The following is a 17,306-nucleotide window of genomic DNA, read 5'->3' as shown; positions in this document are numbered from 1 at the left end:
GTATAATAAGCAAAACTATTTTTCAAAAATGAAGATGAAGTTCTTCAAGCAGAAAGCAAGTGATGCCAGGCAGTAACGCATACCCATATGAAAAGATAAAGAGGGGCACCTGGGTGGCTCAGTGGGTTAAGCGTCCAATTTTAGGTCAAGTCATGATCTCACAGTTTGGGAGTTTGAGCCCTGCATCAGGCTTTGTGCTGCCAGCTCAGAGCCTGGAGTTTGCTAGATTCTATGTCTCCCCTCTTTCTGCCCCTCCCTCACTCATGCTCTCTCTCTTCTCCTGCTCTTTCAAAAATAAACATTAAAAAATTTTTCTTAAAAGATAAAGAGCACCAAGGTAAATATTTGATTTTCAAAGACTGTATACATACATATTTTTTCTCTTTCAGTTAACTGATTTAAATATCAACTGTACAAAATAAAGTTTTTATTGGCCCTACATTATATAAAAGTATAATTTGTACTTTTATAACACAAAGGAGGTGGGTAGAAGCAAAGCTATACTCGGCTAAGTAAATGAATACAGATGGTACTTTGAATCCACAGCATCGAATGAAGAAAACAGAAAAACAATAAGGGGCACCTGGCTGGCTCAGCTGGTATAACATACGACTCTTGGGCTCGGGATCATGAGTTCATGCCCATTATTGGGCACAGAGCGTACTTAAAAAAAAAAAAAAAAAGGCAAACCACAAGAGACTCTTAAATACTAAGCTCAGGAACAAGAAAGAATGCCTACTTTTACCACTTGTATCAGAAATCCTAGCCAGAGCAATTAGGTAAGAAAAAAAATTAAAGGCATCCAAAACAGAAAGGAAGAAGTCAAACTGTTACTATTTGCAGATGACATGCTATTATTGTTTATAAAATTTCTTTCTGATGATTCATTATTAGCATATTGAAATGCAACTGATTTTTGTATACTGATTTTGTTTACTTATGAGAGAGAGAGAGACAGTGCAAGCAGGGGAGGGTCAGAGAGAGAGGGAGACAGAGAATCCAAAGACCGGCTCCAGGCTCTGAGCTAGCTGTTAGCACAGAGCCCGACATGGGGCTCCAACCCATAACTATGAGATCGATCATGACCTGAGCCGAAGTCGGACGCTTAACCGACTGCCACCCAGGCGCCCCTGTATACTGATTTTGTATCCTGCACATTTACTGAATTTATTAGTTCTAAGATGTTGTTTTGGTATAATCTTAACCCCATTTACAACTGCATCAAAAATAATAAAAAAAACATAGGAATAAATTTAACCAAAATGGTGAAGGACCTGTACTCTGAAAACTATAAGACAATGCTGAAAGAAATTGAGAAAGACACAAGTAAATAGAAAGGTAATCCATGCTCATGGACTGGAAGAATTAAATACTGTTAGAACATCTAGACTACCCCAAAAGATTTATAAATTCAATGCATCCCTATCAAAATTTCAATGGCATTTTCACAGAAATACAACAAACAATCCTTAAAATATGTATGGCACCACAAAAGACCCTGAAGAGTAAAAGGAATCTTGACAAAGCTGGAAGCATCATGCATTTTTATTTTAAACTGTATTACAAAGCTATAGTAATCAAAACAGTTATGATATTAACATTAAAAAAGAAACATTAGTCAATGGAATAGAACAAGGAGCCCAGAAGGAAACCCACATATAGTCAATTTATGACTAAAGAGCCAAGAACATACAGCATTCATGACACAGTGTTGGGAAAACTGGACAACTACATGCAAAAGAATGAAATTGGGACACACTTTACACCATACACAAAAATGAACTCAAAATGGATTAAGGAGTTGAAAATAAGACTTGAAACAGTAAACTCCTTGATGGTTTGGGCAATGATTTTTTGGATTGGACACCAAAAGCAACAAACACAAAAATAAACAAGTGGGACTGCAGGAAATTAAAATGCCTCTGCCCAGCAAAGGAAGCCATCAACAAGATGAAAAGGTAACCTACTGAGTGGGAAAAAATAATTGCAAATCATACATCTGATAAGGGGTTAATATCCAAAATATTAAAGAACTGCTTCAACTCAGCAGCTGAAAAACCATCTGATTAAAAATGGGCAGAGAGTCTGAATAGATATTTTCCAAAGAAGACATGCAGGTGGCCAATATACATGAAAGTTGTTTACCACCACTAGTCATCAGGGAAATACAAACCAAAACCACAATGACACATCACTTCACACCCCCTAGAATGGCTACTATCCAAAAAATAAGAAATAATAAGTGTTGAGAAGGATAAGGAGAAAAGGAAACTTTTCCTTGTGCACTGCTAGTGGAAATGTAAATTGGTACAGTCACGATGGAAAACTATGGAGGTTCCTCAATTGTTAAAAATAGAACTACCATATGATCCAACAATTTCTGTTCTGGATATTTATCCGTTGGAAACTTTTTTGTTTAAAAAAATTTAAATGTTTTCCATTTATTTTTGGCAGAGAGACAGCGTGAACAGGGGAGGGGCAGAGAGAGACTGAAACACAGAATCTGAAGCAGCCTCCAGGCTCCTCGCTATCAGCACAGTGCCCAACGCGGGGCTCGAACCCACGGACTATGAGATCATGACCTGAGCTGAAGTTGACGCTTAACCGACTAAGCCATCTAGGCGCCCTATATCTAACGGAAACTTGAACATTAACTCAAAAAGATATATGTAGATAACCCCCTATTCATGCAGCCTGGGTGTGGAGCCTGCTTAAAATTCTCTCTCCCTCTCCCCTTGCCCTTCCCTGCTCAAGCATGTGTGCACATGAACGTGCACTCTCTCTTTCAAAAAAAAAAAGAAAAAGATGGACAGAAGACACGAATAAACATTTTCTCAAAGAAGACACCCAGATGGCTAAAAGACACGTGAAAAGATGCTCAACATTACTTATCATCAATGAAATACAAATTTAAACCATTATAAGATAGCATCTCACTCCTGTCAGAAAGGCTAACACTTAACTCAGGAAACAACGGATGTTGGCAAGGATGTGGAGAAATAAGAAATTTCTTACTGGTGGGAATGCAAATTCATGCAGTCACTGTGAAAGCTCCTCAAAAAGGTAAAAACAGAACTACCTTATGACCCAGAAATTGCAGATACTAGGTATTTATCCAAAGGATACAAAAATGCTGATTTGAAGGGGCATGTGCACCCCAATGTTTATAGCAGCACTATCAAAAATAGCCAAACTATGGAAAAAGCCCAAGGGTTCATCAACTGATGAATGGATAAAGAAGATGTAGTATATACAATGGAATCTTACTCAGCCATCAAGGAAATAGAAATCTTGCCATTTGCAATGAAATTGGATGGAGCTATAGAGTGTATTATGCTAAGGGAAATAAGTCCGTCAGAAAACAAATACCATATAATTTCATATATGGAATTTAGGAAACAGATGAATATATGAGAAGGGGGAAAAAAAGAGAGGGAAGCAAACCATAACAGACTCTTGATAGAGACCAAACTGAGGGTTGATGGAAGGAGGGAGGTGGGGGATGGGCTAGATGGCTGACGGGTATTAAAGAGGGCACTTGTTATGAGGAGTACTGGGTACTGTATGTAAGTGATGAATCACTAAATTCTACTCCTGAAACCATTATTACATTATGTTAACTAGAATTAAAATTTTTTCCCCATTTTATTTATTTTAGAGAAAGTCGGGGAGAGAGCATGCATTCGAGTAGGGGAGAAGGGAGAGGGAGAGAGAGTGCTAGAGAATCCCAATCAGACTCCATGCTCAGTGCAGAACCCAACATGCTATGATCCCACAACATACGGATCATGACTTCAGCTGAAATCAAGAGTCTGACATTCAACCAACTGAGCCATCCAGACACCCCTTAACGAACTAGAACTTAAATAAAAATGAGGGAGCCCTTGGGTGGTTCAGTCAATACAGCACCTTACTCTTGGTTTCAGCTTAGGTCATGATCTCATGGGTTCGTGGGTTTGAGACCCATGAGACAGAAGGGAGCCTGCTTGGGATTCTCTCTCGCTCCCTCTCTCTCAGCCTTTTCCCTGCTTGGGTGTGTGTGCACACTGTCTCTTCCAAAATAAATAAACTTAAAAAAAAGAAATACATACATATAAATAAATATATATTTAGAAAAAGAAAGTTAAGTTCTATTCCATGACAGTAGCAAATCTGATTTTCAAAGATGCCTTTTAAATCTCATCAAAACTAATTTTTAAAAAAAATTTAGTATTTATTTTTGAGAGGGAGAGAGAGAGTGAATGGGGGAGGAGCAGAGAGGGAGGGAGACAGAATCTGAAGCAGGCTCCAGGCTGTCAGCAGAGCCCATCATGGGGGCCCAAACTCACGAACCACGAGATCATGACCTGAGCTGAAGTTAGACACTCAACGGACTGAACCACCTTGGTAATCCAAAATTAATTTTATATCTTTATTGTTCTTGATTTATAGAAAATTTATGGTGGATACTTAGAATAGAATCTTTACACAATCACAATTTCATTTGTTTCCTGTAGACTTCATAAACGCAAGGCTGTTATTAAGTGTTCTAAGGCTGTGCCCTGATTAATATATCCAATCCTAATAAAAATAAAAACCATAAGGCACTGATATTATTATCTACATTTTACAACATAAAATTGTAAAACATAAGGATTAGTAACTACTGACCTCTTTGAAATGTAGCTAGAGTGAATAAGGAACTGAAATTTTAATTGTTAAAAGTTTTTTTAAATATTTATTTTTGAGAGACAGAATTGGAAGCAGGCTCTAGGTTCTGAGCTGTCAGCACAGAGCCTGACATGGGGCTCTAACTCACGAACTAGGAGATCATGACCTCAGCAGAAGTTGGACACTTACCTGACTGAGCCACCCAGGTGACTCTATTTAATTTAAATACAAAAGTGATATAAAATGTTTTTCAATTAAACACAACTTTATAGTTTGGGTATAACTACATTTCACCATAACCACTGAAAATTTAGCATCCAAACTAAAAAAAAAGTGCCATAACAATAAAATATGTATTAGATTTTGAAAACTCAGTATGAAGCTAGGAATGTAAAATATTTCAATTTATTTATAGTATTACATGTTGAAATAATATTTTAGATATATTGGTTGAAATATATGTAATTTCAACTGTTTCTTTTTACTTTCTAAACTGTGTGCAAAAGAAAATTTTAAATTACACAAGTGGCTTGCGTTGTATTTCCTTTAGATTCAAATACCATTACGCTCCTCTCACAGTCTATACCAGTATGTGGTCTGAAAAGGCATACTGCCAAATCTCAAGACTTAGCTGTCACCACTCCAAAGAGATTGGATTCTCAGGAAAAACTCCCTGTCCTTGTTCACACAAACTCCAATCATACTCCTACCCCTAAAATGTCTTATTGCCTAAAATTAATCAAACCATCCTACCTTGCTTTGTTTGAAAATCAAGTCTATGAATAAAATCAAAGGTATCTGGTAGTATTATTCTACCTAACCACCAGTCTCTTGACAAAACACACTCTAAATATAAGTCCTTAGTTTATCCTTGAAGAGTTCAACTAGTTCTATTCCTGTACCATCCTTAGGAAAGAAAACAGCACCTGGGGAAACTGAATAATTACTGATAGGTATGTGAGTATTAACTGGGAAGGAAAAGGAAAAGCACTGGAAGAGAAGGGGACCCATCCCTATGGTCCTGTTACTAACTGGGGAGGGGCAACCACCTAGGGTCCTGGTAAATGAACGGGTCACAAATTAGGTCATACAATTTAGGAGGAAAGCAAACAGTTTATATTCTGTAAAGCAAAAGTACATGACAACAAAAAGTAAACACGAACTGACCTTGAATGCGCTGTTAAGTAGCAACACTCTCCTCCACTTCAGGAGGCTTCTCTTGCAAGAACTACAGGACCACGGAGGGACTCTTGAGACTCTTGACAGGCTAAACAACACATTGTCCATCATCAGACATGTCTCAAGTCCCATCACCCACCACAAATATATCCAGATGGAATAAGAGATAAATAGAATACTGCTAACTTTTTTAAAGTGTCAGGAAAAGGTCACACCTATAAACAGTGCTGGGATCTAAGGTCACAGCAGTATCTAGGGGGCACAGCTGTGGTTCTGAAAACAATTACTTCCTTTCTGATGTCTACTTCTTTATAGCTAGATCAAGCTGGCTCTAAATGTACGAACAGAGGAGAAATCCAGGGGAACACGTTCCAAGGACCCATGGAACCTGCAGTGGACCTGGGTGGGCAACACTCACTTCTCCAATGTCCCCTTTGCGTTAAGCATAAAGCTGGGCAGTGGGGACCAGTTGATATATATAATATATCATATTATATTAATACACAATTTTTTTTTACAAACTCTTATTAATAAAACAAACTTCAAACTCCTCCAGGTTTACTGGGGAAAATTAAAAAACCCTACCCACAGCGTTACAACCGAGCTGTCACAGGATCACTCGGTCACAGTATCAGACACCCTTCGTCACCGCAGGCTGTGTACTGCCAGCCCCACCAGCTCTATCGTGTATCAGTCTGCGCACTCCCGAGTTCGTCACACGCTCACACGCATGCGGGCGCGCGCACTAATACTCCACGATGAAGTCACACACAATAATGCCCGAAACCACCGCGGTGCGAGGTTCACGCAACACCCGGACAAGGCTTTTGGCTCCACCTGCCTCACCCGCGCCCGCGGGGAGCTCAGGCCCTCCACGCCGCGAGCTCCTCCCGCAACCCGACCTGGGTCACCTCAACTCACAGGCAGGATCCGAGAACCACGAAGACACCGCAAGTGGAACCAAGGTCGAAGCCCATTCGTGGCCCTGGGGCCTGTGGGAAACGTACTCCAATGTCAGAAAGCAAATGTCCTGGTTCCCGAGCGCAGCCGGGAGCACAACCGTCGCGAAGCCCGCGCCACACCCCTGAGACGCCTGGAGGTCCGGGGTGCTCAGATCGTCCTCGGCGGATGGCGGCCTGCGGTCCTCCAGACACGGAAGAGCCGTGACGGTTTCGTGGGAGCGAGGGGTCTTTGCGTGAACTTGAGCCCAAGCCTAGCAAGTAATCGGAAACCCGCGCAAGGGAGGAGAGTAACGGGAAGCGGAAGCCTGCCAGGGGCGGGGCAAGGAGGAAAACGGAAGGCGCCCGAGGCTGGGGTGAGCCGGAGAGAACCGGAAGCGCCCACCCGAGAGCGCCGAGGAGACCAGAGGGAGTCCAGAGTCGGTGCCGCGTGAGGGCCTAGAAGGGCTGAGGAAGGGACTGCAGTTTGGGCGGGAAGGCTGAGGCCCGAACTGGGCGCTGGTGCCTGTGGAGGTTTCTCTTCACTCAGACTTGTGTGTGCGGGACCCCACGCCCGTGGTCGTGAACCAGAGACGACGAGTCTTGTCAGGTGTTGCCCCTGGAGACAGCCCCAGCACAGAAGGGCGTCCGGCACGTGCGTGCCCGCCCGGTGCGAAGCTTACAGCTTCGCTGCAGTCAAGTTCTCTCGGGTCCCTTTCCAGTCTCACAACGTAGCCAAAGTTGTTGTTGTTGTTCTTTTTTTTTTTTTTTAAGTTTGTTTTTGAGGGAGCGAGCGGGATGGGGGAGGGAGAGAGAGAGAGAATCTGCAGCAGGCTCCAGGCTCTGAGATGTCAGCACAGAGCCCCCCAGGGGGCTCGAAGTCGCGGGCCGCGAGAGCACGGCCGGAGCCGCAGTGGGGGCTTCACCTGCGTGGCCGCGACAGCTCTGACTCACATCGCCAGTTTAGTTGTGTCAGTTCCGCAGTTAGTTCTCTTTCACATCCTAATTTTGTAAGGTTTATTAACGTTGTGTAGTTCAGTCTTTTTATTTCTGGACAACAGTCGGTTGTGTGAACATGTCACAATTTGTTTATTCATTTTTCTCTTGATGAACATTTGTTGTATGTATAAAGCTGGCATGTTTCCATTTCTCCTGGAGTACTACCCTAGAAGAAGAAAATGCTGGGTAATAATAGTTCAGTTTGTTTCAGTTTATATGTAACTGTCTAAGAAGCTGATAAACCTTGCAGAATGATTAGTTTAGTGCCTTGGGTTTTGAGGCTCCGTGTAAGGTTTTCGGGTTTGATTTGCTGTCTTGTATGGAACCATGAGATGGGCTTAGTGGAGTTGTGAACGTGATGTAAGATCCATGGGGTTGTGGTTTTGTGAAGTGGGTGAGACTTAGGAGACTGAACGTGTCTGTACCAATTCCTTTTTTTTTTTTTTTTAATGTTTTGCGTATTTTTGAGAGAGAGACAGCGTGAGCAGGGGAGGGTCTTATTTATCATGATTTTGTGTATTTACTCCATGCCACAGTGACTACTAAATTGGATCACTATGTAAACGGTGTTAATGAATAATTGAGAAGCACTGTGTATAGTAAGGTGTCATTTTGATTCTGCTTATAGAATGATGACTGTTTCTAATCAAGTAAAATAGCAGTATAGAGATATCCAAAGGAAATGAAAACAGGATATCAAAGAACTATGCACTCCCGTATTCACTGCAGCATTCTTCACAATAGCCAAGGCGTGGAATCAACCAAAGTCTCCACTGATGGGTGAATGAATAAAGAAAATGTGTATACAGACACAATGGAGGAGTATTCAGCCTTTAAAATGAAGTAAATCTAGGGCACCTGGGTGACTCAGTCAGTTAAGCGACCGACTTCGGTTCAGGTCATGATCTCACAGTTTGTGGGTTTGAGCCCCGTGTCAGGCTCTGTGCTGACAGCTCAGAGCCTGGAGCCTGCTTCACATTCTGTGTCTCCCTCTCTCTTTGCCCCTCCCCAACTTGTGCTCTCTCTCTCTCAAAAATAAATAAACATTAAAAAAAATTTTTTTAATGAAGTAAATCCTACCATTTGTGACAACGTGGATGGACCTCGAGGGCATATGCTGTGTCGTCTCTAGAAAGACAAATATTGTATGATCTCTCTTATATGTAGGATCTTTTTTAAAAACATCATTGAAATACAGGGTAGAATGGTGGTTGCCAAGGGGTTAGGAAGGTAGGAGAAATGGAGAGAGGTTGGTCAAAAAATATAAAAGATAAGTTCTAGAAAAACTGAGGTACAGTGTGGTGACTATAATGAACAACACTGTGTATTATGTACTTGAAAGTTGTTAAGAGGTTAGATCTTAAATGTTATCACCACAAAACCAAAAAAGAATTCTATGAGAGGATAGAGGTGTTAACTAACTTTATGGTGACAATCACTGCATAATATATACATGTATCAAATCATAACATGGTACACATTAAGCTTACACGTTATTTTTTTTAAATAATTGGAAAGTAGGAGGTAAAATTACAAATGATAGGATTACATGCCTGCAACACCATATTAACTAATTCTAATGTGTTGAAATGACTAGGATTCAATAGATAGCACACAAGAAAAATACTTATTTCTATGTACTTCTTTTAACAGATTCGAAGGATTTCCTCCCCAACCCCCCCATTCCTAGATGGAATCATGGATGATTTAATAACTTCAGACCTTGTAAGTCAAGGTAAAGTATCTGAAATACTTCTCATCACAAAGTATTCCTCCCCAACCCCCCCATTCCTAGATGGAATCATGGATGATTTAATAACTTCAGACCTTGTAAGTCAAGGTAAAGTATCTGAAATACTTCTCATCACAAAGTATTATTCTTTTTCCATATGACTAGAGCCTGTAGTGTAGAAAAGTATATAATCAGTTTCTTCTCTATTACTCAAACCTGTGTTATTGAATAGTTAATATTTAACAATGATTTTTTAAATATAGAGGATGTTTATTTTTTTAACGTATACTTATTTTTGAGAAGAAAGAGGCAGAACAAGCAGGGAAGAGGCAGAGAGAGGGGGATACAGAGGATCCCAAGCAGGCTCTGTGCTGACAGCAGAGAGCCCATGTGGGGCTCGAACTCATGAACTGGAGATCATCACCTGAGCTGAAGTTGGATGCTTAACTGATTTAGCAACCCAGGTGCCCCTAACATAAGGACTTTTTTTTTTTAATGTTTATTTATTTTGAGAGAAAGTGGGAGAGGTGAAGAGAGAGGGGGTGAGACTTCTAAGCAGGCTCTATGCTGTCAGTGCAGAGCCAAATGTGGGGCTCGAACTCACAAACTGAGATCATGACCTGAGCTGAAATCAGGCATCTGATGCTTAACCAACTGAGCTACCCAGGCACCTCCTAATATAATGATTCTTAGTACTTAATAGTAAATGTTTACTACTGAACTAGGCAGATTTAATCAAGTTATTATGGAAACTCTGAAGGTACGTGGGATTTTACATGGTTCCTTTTGTCTCTCTTCTCTCTCCCTTTTTCACTTTTCTAACAAAGAATCCAAAAGAGTAAAGGTCCTCTCTTGCAAATCTTCAAGACATGCCTCAGGTGAGAAGTTGTTTCTTCTCTCTTTTCTGAAATATTCTTTTTCCCTCTAGCATATATGAGCATTTTTCTATCTTGGAACTTCCTGGAAATAGGATACCTGCTCAAGAAACTGGTCATTTCCTTTTATTCTCACCAAATAAACCTGTGCCTTCTTCAAGTACTTCTAATTTTAAATAATCTTCACTTATTAATTGGGTATTTCACTCAGCATCTCTTTCTCATGCCCACAAACACATTCTCTTGGATTAAATAACTATATATTCCTTGAATGAACCAATCTTATCTAGACAGTGATTTGATGTCTAAGTAGTGAGTGCTTAGGAGAGCCCATACAAGGGAAAGACTTCATCATGTCCACAGACCTTGGTTTTTCAGTAAGTAAAGGTGGAGGTAAAATCAGATTGCAGTATTAATTTATGGCAAGAAGGGAGGTACCATGTCACACTGTGTCCTTTTTCTCCAGCTCACCCTTCTGGATCGTGTTTCTCCATCTCTCCCTTGCAGTCATATGCCAGGAATGCCTTGTCCTGTTTATATGCCTCTACTCGACCAAGGCACCAAAAGCATAGAAGTAATGTATGGTTGAAAGAGAAAGCACTGGAGTAGAGAAAGGACAAGAGGAGTGGGTCCATGATGACAAGAGCCTAGGAAAAGAGTAGGCCTCGAATCTCAGTAAAAGAAGGGAGTGTCCTAAGTCTTCCTTTGAACATAAATTCAACACTATCCACCCTTTTCTTTCATAGACTCACTGGAGAATTTCTAAAAGATATACATTAACAAGAAGTAAATTAAACCTGGAATGATTGAATGAAATAAAATCGGTAACAATGTTGGGAAGTCTATTAATTTTAATGGCATTTCAAAACAAATTAGATTAAAATCACCAGATTAACAATAGAAAAAAAGTACTTGAAGCATTCTAAGGTGTTTCTTGAGATGCAACTAATTACAAATCAAAGATACAAGTTAAAAATTTAAGGGTACCCTCTTAAAAGCAATAGAATCATTTTTAAAACATCATAAAGAAAGGGAGAAGAAAACAAGATCCAATAGAAACCAAACTGTAGTAGAGAAGCAAGTATAAGCTTGATTAAAAGAAATGGGAGATGGGGAAAGGTGCTAAAAGGAGGCCTGGCGACAGCTCTTAGGGGGTGAAGACTTAGTAGGGTAGTATGTCAGTTGTTGAGGCTAAAGTGCAATGTCCTTGCCTTTCTTAGTCTGTGTGTTTGGAAAAATAAACCCAAATGCTGACTGCAGAGAAGAGGAAAGAGAATTGGTTAAATATTCAGGCCTTTTACATACTCTCTGCCTTCCCATTACTGCCAGTTTAGAGGTTTATGGGGGCTAAAGGATGAATATGAAGTTTTTGTATAATTTGATGTAGAAATGGGCTGCCTCCTGACCAACAGATATTCCCAGATCCAAGCTCATGTGGAGAGTCAGTTACATGATAACGTTCATGAATTCTGGTGTCAGACCTAGAGTCGAATCCCCACGTGCACCATTTTTGGTTGTATATATCCTTTAATATCACTGAGACTCATTCTCTTCAGATAAAAAATGAAGATAAGACATGCCACCGCTCTGCCTATCATGTCTAAATGAAGGGATATTTACAAAGAATATAAAGGAGTTTGTAAAGAATATAAAGTGCCTGCAATGTAGTCATTCAGCAAATTAGTGTATTTCCACTTGTATGTCACAAATCTAAAATTAAAAATAGCTGGAAAATTGTATAGCATAAGGCAACTATGCACACCCAAAGAGACTGCTGTGAATTCTTGCTAGTTGATTAACTACTTTTAATCACATTGACATGCCTCCTTCACTCATTCTTTAGTAGTAGCAACATGGGAGGATGAGTTTTGGTTGGTAGTGAGATCCTAGATCCTGACTGAATCTATCACTAGATGTGATTGTTAAGAATATATACAGCTCGGTTCCCAACGGAGTCAGTAACTGGATCTGTAAGAAACATCTTAACATTTACCCTTATGTCTTCTGAGTATCGATATATATGGTTTCTTAATTTACATGCCACATTGTTTAGGTCACTCAGATGTTCATCATAAGGCAGAAGTAAAAGTGAGAAATTAGGCAAAGACAGGATTGTGCAAGATGAAACGTGAAATCTCATCCTGATTGCAAAACATTATATACTCTGCATTACATCATGTCTTAAGTTATCTTCTGCAGGAGCACCTTGTGTGACTCGGTTAAGCGTCTGACTCTTGGTTTCAGTTCAGGTCATGATCTCATGGTTCATGAGATCAAGCCCCATGTCAGGATCTATGCTGATAGCACTGAGCCTGCTTGTGCTTTTCTCTTCCCTCCCCGCACCCCACCCACACACATGCACATCCGGTGTCTCTCTCAATAAGCATTTATTTATCATTTATTTTTAAATGTTTGTTTTTGAGAGAGAGAGAGAGAGAGAGAGAGAGAGAGAGAGAGAGAGCATAAGCAAGGGAGGGGCAGAGAGGGAGAGGGAGACACAGAATCTGAAGCAGGCTCTAGGCTCTGAGCTGTCAGCACATGGGCTTGAACCTACGAGCTGTGAGATTATGGCCTGAGCCGAAGTCAGACACTTAACCAACTGAGCCACCCAGGCGCCCCCAAATAAATAAACATTTTTTAAAAATTATCTTCTGCACTTTCCATTTCCTCATATTTTGAGCTTTTCAGTCCTGTTTTGTCTTAGAATGCAAACAAGTTAATGTGTTAGCCCAAGAATGGAGACCCACCTAATGAACAATAGTAAAAAATACTCTTAGAAAAACAGGAAGGCCATGTCCTCCCTCTCCCTGTGGAGCTGTAGGGGATTTAATACCATTCTTTGTCATAAAATGTATTTCAAAGAACCTGACATAATAAAGTATTGAGAACATTAAATGAATATTAGCCTCATTCTCCTGTCACTTCTAAATCTGTAAACCTACTTAGTTATTTGTTTCACTATTTGCTGCACAGTTAACAATGTTTAAACTCATCTGTGTTTCATTGAAAGCCATAAATAGTTACCAGATTTTAATGTTAAGGGAATTCTGTTTACTTTCTTTATGCATAAAGATATAATAAAATCCCAGGACCTTTAGCCAATAGGGAAATGCAAAGCCAAATAATAAGATACTACACACAGGATGTGCTATAATCAAATATAAAGGTAATGAGACTAAAATGGTTCAGTTACTGTGGAAAACAATCTGGCAGTTCTCAAATGGTTAAACATAGATCCACAATTCCACCCCTGTGTACACAATCAAGAGAAATGAAAATATATGCCCCCATGAAACATGTACTTCTGTTCATAGCAGCATTATTCGTAACAGCCAAAACATGGAAACAACCCAAACATCCATCAACTGCTGAATGGATAAACAAAATGTGGCATACCCATACAATGAAACATTCAACAACAAAAAGAAATGAACAGGATACGTGCTATAACACAAATCTTCAAAACTTTATGGTAAATAAAAGAAACTAGGGGCGCCTGGGTGGCTCAGTCGGTTAAGCATCTGATTTTGGCTCAGGTCATGATCTCACAGTTGGTGGGCTGACAGCTCAGAGCCTGGAGCTTGCTACGGAGCCTGCTTCAGATTCCTCCTTTCTCTGCCCCTCCCCTGCTCATGTTCTGTCTCTTTCTCTCAGAAATAAACATTTAAAATAATAAAAATGAAACTACGCACCAAGTACCACATGTTGTATAATTCCATTTACAGGAAATGTCCAGGAAAGGTAAATATGTAGATAAAGTGAATTAATGTTTGCGTAGGGCTGGAGTATATTGAGGGGTATTTATCTAATAAAGTCAGTTAATATTTTTCATACCTATGTATACAGTGTATACAAATTTTATATCAAAAGCCCTAAAATACAGTAAAATAATGAGAAGTTGCAAAGTCAGTCATGAGACTGAACATTTAAAACTATTTCCCCTTCTCTTGCTCTCTGAAGCTGCCATAGGTCAGTGCCTCTGTATTCCCAGCTTGCCTGTTCCTCCCTCTTTAATTTTCAGATTGAGGTTGGAAAGAACATGATGCAATATACAGCAGATATTCTATTATGAACCCAAGTGAATGTTGTACTTATGAGCAAGTTTTAAACCATGAAACCAAACATTAGTTTCCCAGAATCAAATTTTGTATCTTTTTTACCTAAAAAATTTTTTTTAATCTTTTATTTTTCTTTTTTGGTCCATTTACACCCCTAACTGGTCATTGTAGCCATGGAACAGCTCAAGTCCTACATCTGTCATTTCTTGAGAATATCATTCACCTCTGACATTTGCCTAAGCTGATGAATGCAGAAACAATATATTACCTAAAATGTCTTATTTGCCAACAGAAAATTTATAAGACATGCAAAAAAAAAAAAAAAAACCTAGAGAATGTGACTCATACTTTGGCAAAAAGAAAAAGTGACTGCCTAATAGAACAACCAGATGTCAGATTTAACAAAGACTTCAAAGTAGCCATTATTAGTATATTCAAAGAACAAAAGGGAATCAGGACTAAAAAAATAATGGCAATGCTATATCAAGTAAGGTGTATCAATAAAGGTAGAAAAAAATTTTTGAGCAGGCTCCATGCCCAACGTGGTGTGAATTCACAACCCTGAGATCAAGAGTTACATGCTCTACCAACTGAGTCACCCAGGCACTGCAAAGATAGAAAATGGAAATCTTAGAAATGAAAATTTCATTAGAGGACTCAAAAGATTTGAATTAGGAGAATTAACAAACTTGAAGATAGGCCATTAGTGAGTATACATTGTTTTTTTTTTTAATTTTTGAGAGAGAGACCATGTGAGTAGGGGAGGGTCAAAGAGAGAGGGAAACACAGAATCTGAAGACAGTCCCCAGGCTCTGAGCTAGCTGTCAGCACAGAGCCCAACACAGGGCTCGAACCTATGAACTGTGAGATCATGACCTGAGCCAAAGTTGGTCATGAGTCACATGCTCCACCAACTGAGCCACCCAGGCGCCCCCTGAGTATACATTGTTGTATACATTGTTGTATATTATTTTTTCTCTGTTTCAACAGAGAAAAAATAATAAGGAAAAATGAGCAGAGAAATGGGGGGCATTAGTGAAGTGCACCATTATATGCATAATGAGAATACCAGAATGAGCAGAGGAGAAAAAAAGCATTAAAAAAAAAAACCTTCAAAACTAACCAAATTTATTGACAAAGAATAATGATGAGAGTTTAGCTAAGCTAACCCATGATATTGTTGCTTTGGCACACATTTCATTTGGTTAAGAATCTTGCCAAAATCTTCAACTGACACTAACCCCCTCATATAAGCACATGCCCTAGGTAGCAGCCTGCAGAGTCACAGCAAATGGAAGTTCCTGATAGGATTTCCCAACAGCCTTCTGATCAAGTTTCAGGCCACCAGCATCTGTATGCGTCCCTTAGATAAGGCCTCTGTGGGGTATACTAACATACTATTCTTCTGGTTTGTACTGGCCAATCCAGCCCCAGCCTAGGAACCCTAAAGCACTCCACTCTAATAAAGGCATGTGTCCCATGTCATACCTTTCTCTATCTGCACTCTGCCTTGAACTTCCTATCTGGCCTCTCATATGTACTTCCTCCAGGACATGTAATATACTCTCTATTTCAATTTCTCCTGTGTTCTGTTGTTGAACTATGACTCACTATCCAGCACTCTGTGCTCCAGTTAACAAATGTTAATTTAATAGTCATAACAATTTATGTGTCCAGGAAGTTCGATGAATTCAAAGTAGTAGAAACACAAAAGAATCCACTAACATATCAATGGAAAAATGCTGAAACAAAGGCAAAGAAAACATCTTTAAAGCACCAACGGAAAATAATTCATCACTTAAAAGGGAGCCCCAATTAGTTTAATGGGTGACTTCTCATCAGAAACAATGAGGGCCAGAAGGGAGTGGGGAGATAATGTCTTTTAGCCAAGAATCCTATACCCAGCCAGAGTAGCTTTCAAAAATGAAGGCTAGGGGCACATGGGTGACTCAGTCAGTTGAGTGTTCAGCTCAGATCATGATCTCAATTCATGAGTTCAAGTCCCACATCAGGCTCTGCACTGACAGCTCAGAGCCTGTAGCCTGCTTCGGATTTTGTGTCTCCCTCTCGCTCTGTCCCTCCCTGCATGGGTTCTCTCCCTCTCTCTCTCAAGAGTAAATGAACATTAAAATAACTTTTAAAATGGAGGCTAAATAAAGCCTTGTTTATTCCAAGATAAACAACAACCTAGAGACTTTGTCACCAGCTTTAAGAGATTACTAATTTCTTCAAGCTGAAAGCAAATGACTGCTAATTGTAATTTTGATATATATTAAAAACAGCACCTGTAAAAATATGACAAAATACAATACAAATGCCCACTTTTCTACTTTATTGTCTTATTTTAAAAGTAATTTTATAAAATAACATAATATGTTGGAAAATAATATAAAATGTTAATATGTAATATTACCATACTGGCAACAGCACAAAAGAACAAAAGAGGTGGGAGGAAACAATACTGTAGAGACATAAGGAAATGAACCCAGCTGGTTACTCAAAACCACAGGAACAAATGAGAACCAGAATAATAAGAAAATACAACAAAATCTGTAAATATATATGTATTCTACTGAGGAACATAAGAGTTGTGAGGAACTTAAAAATTAGACCTAGGCAAACCGAAACTTGACTGGTCTGTGCTATTTCTGTAACAGTATGAGTCCCAAGAAAAATGAAACTTAACCTGCCCCGCTTGTTCTGCTTCTGTACATACGCTTGGGGCGCTATGTGTAGGGTGGGGTCAGCCATGTGGCTCGACATTGGGGCGGAGAGTACTGGATGTTCAAATTGTGGCGGGATCCAATCAGGGAATGCCGAATGTCTGAACTTAGATACTGGCCAATGTAAGCGCTGTACCAAGGGAACGCCCCTG

General features: G+C 39.8%; 2 protein-coding genes across 5 annotated transcripts in view; one reads left to right on the top strand and one right to left on the bottom strand.

Moving 5' to 3' along the window:
* The window catches only part of ZNF260 (zinc finger protein 260), a 52,396-nt gene extending 44,852 nt beyond the window's left edge, over positions 1-7,544 (bottom strand). For 3 of the 4 annotated variants that reach the window (XM_029926251.1, XM_029926252.1, XM_029926253.1), the window contains exons 1-2: positions 6,751-7,536; positions 5,818-5,917 (exon numbers count right to left, since the gene is read on the bottom strand). The gene's annotated coding sequence lies outside the window, so the exon portion shown is untranslated. Of the gene's footprint in view, positions 1-5,817; positions 5,918-6,750 lie in introns of all 4 variants that reach the window. The other variant, XM_029926258.1, reaches the window with a different exon arrangement.
* The window catches only part of LOC115279771, an 18,664-nt gene continuing 4,381 nt past the window's right edge, over positions 3,024-17,306 (top strand). Inside the window, exons 1-5 of the mRNA XM_029924277.1 lie at positions 3,024-3,063; positions 5,201-5,331; positions 6,386-7,207; positions 9,420-9,606; positions 10,326-10,376. Of these exons, the coding sequence (XP_029780137.1) occupies positions 3,024-3,063; positions 5,201-5,331; positions 6,386-7,207; positions 9,420-9,606; positions 10,326-10,376 (1,231 nt within the window). The remainder of the gene's footprint in view (positions 3,064-5,200; positions 5,332-6,385; positions 7,208-9,419; positions 9,607-10,325; positions 10,377-17,306) is intronic.

The sequence above is a fragment of the Suricata suricatta genome, chromosome 16, assembly GCF_006229205.1.
Source record: "Suricata suricatta isolate VVHF042 chromosome 16, meerkat_22Aug2017_6uvM2_HiC, whole genome shotgun sequence".
In the NCBI taxonomy this organism is placed as follows: domain Eukaryota; kingdom Metazoa; phylum Chordata; class Mammalia; order Carnivora; family Herpestidae; genus Suricata; species Suricata suricatta.
This window is presented reverse-complemented; position numbering and strand designations above follow the sequence as displayed.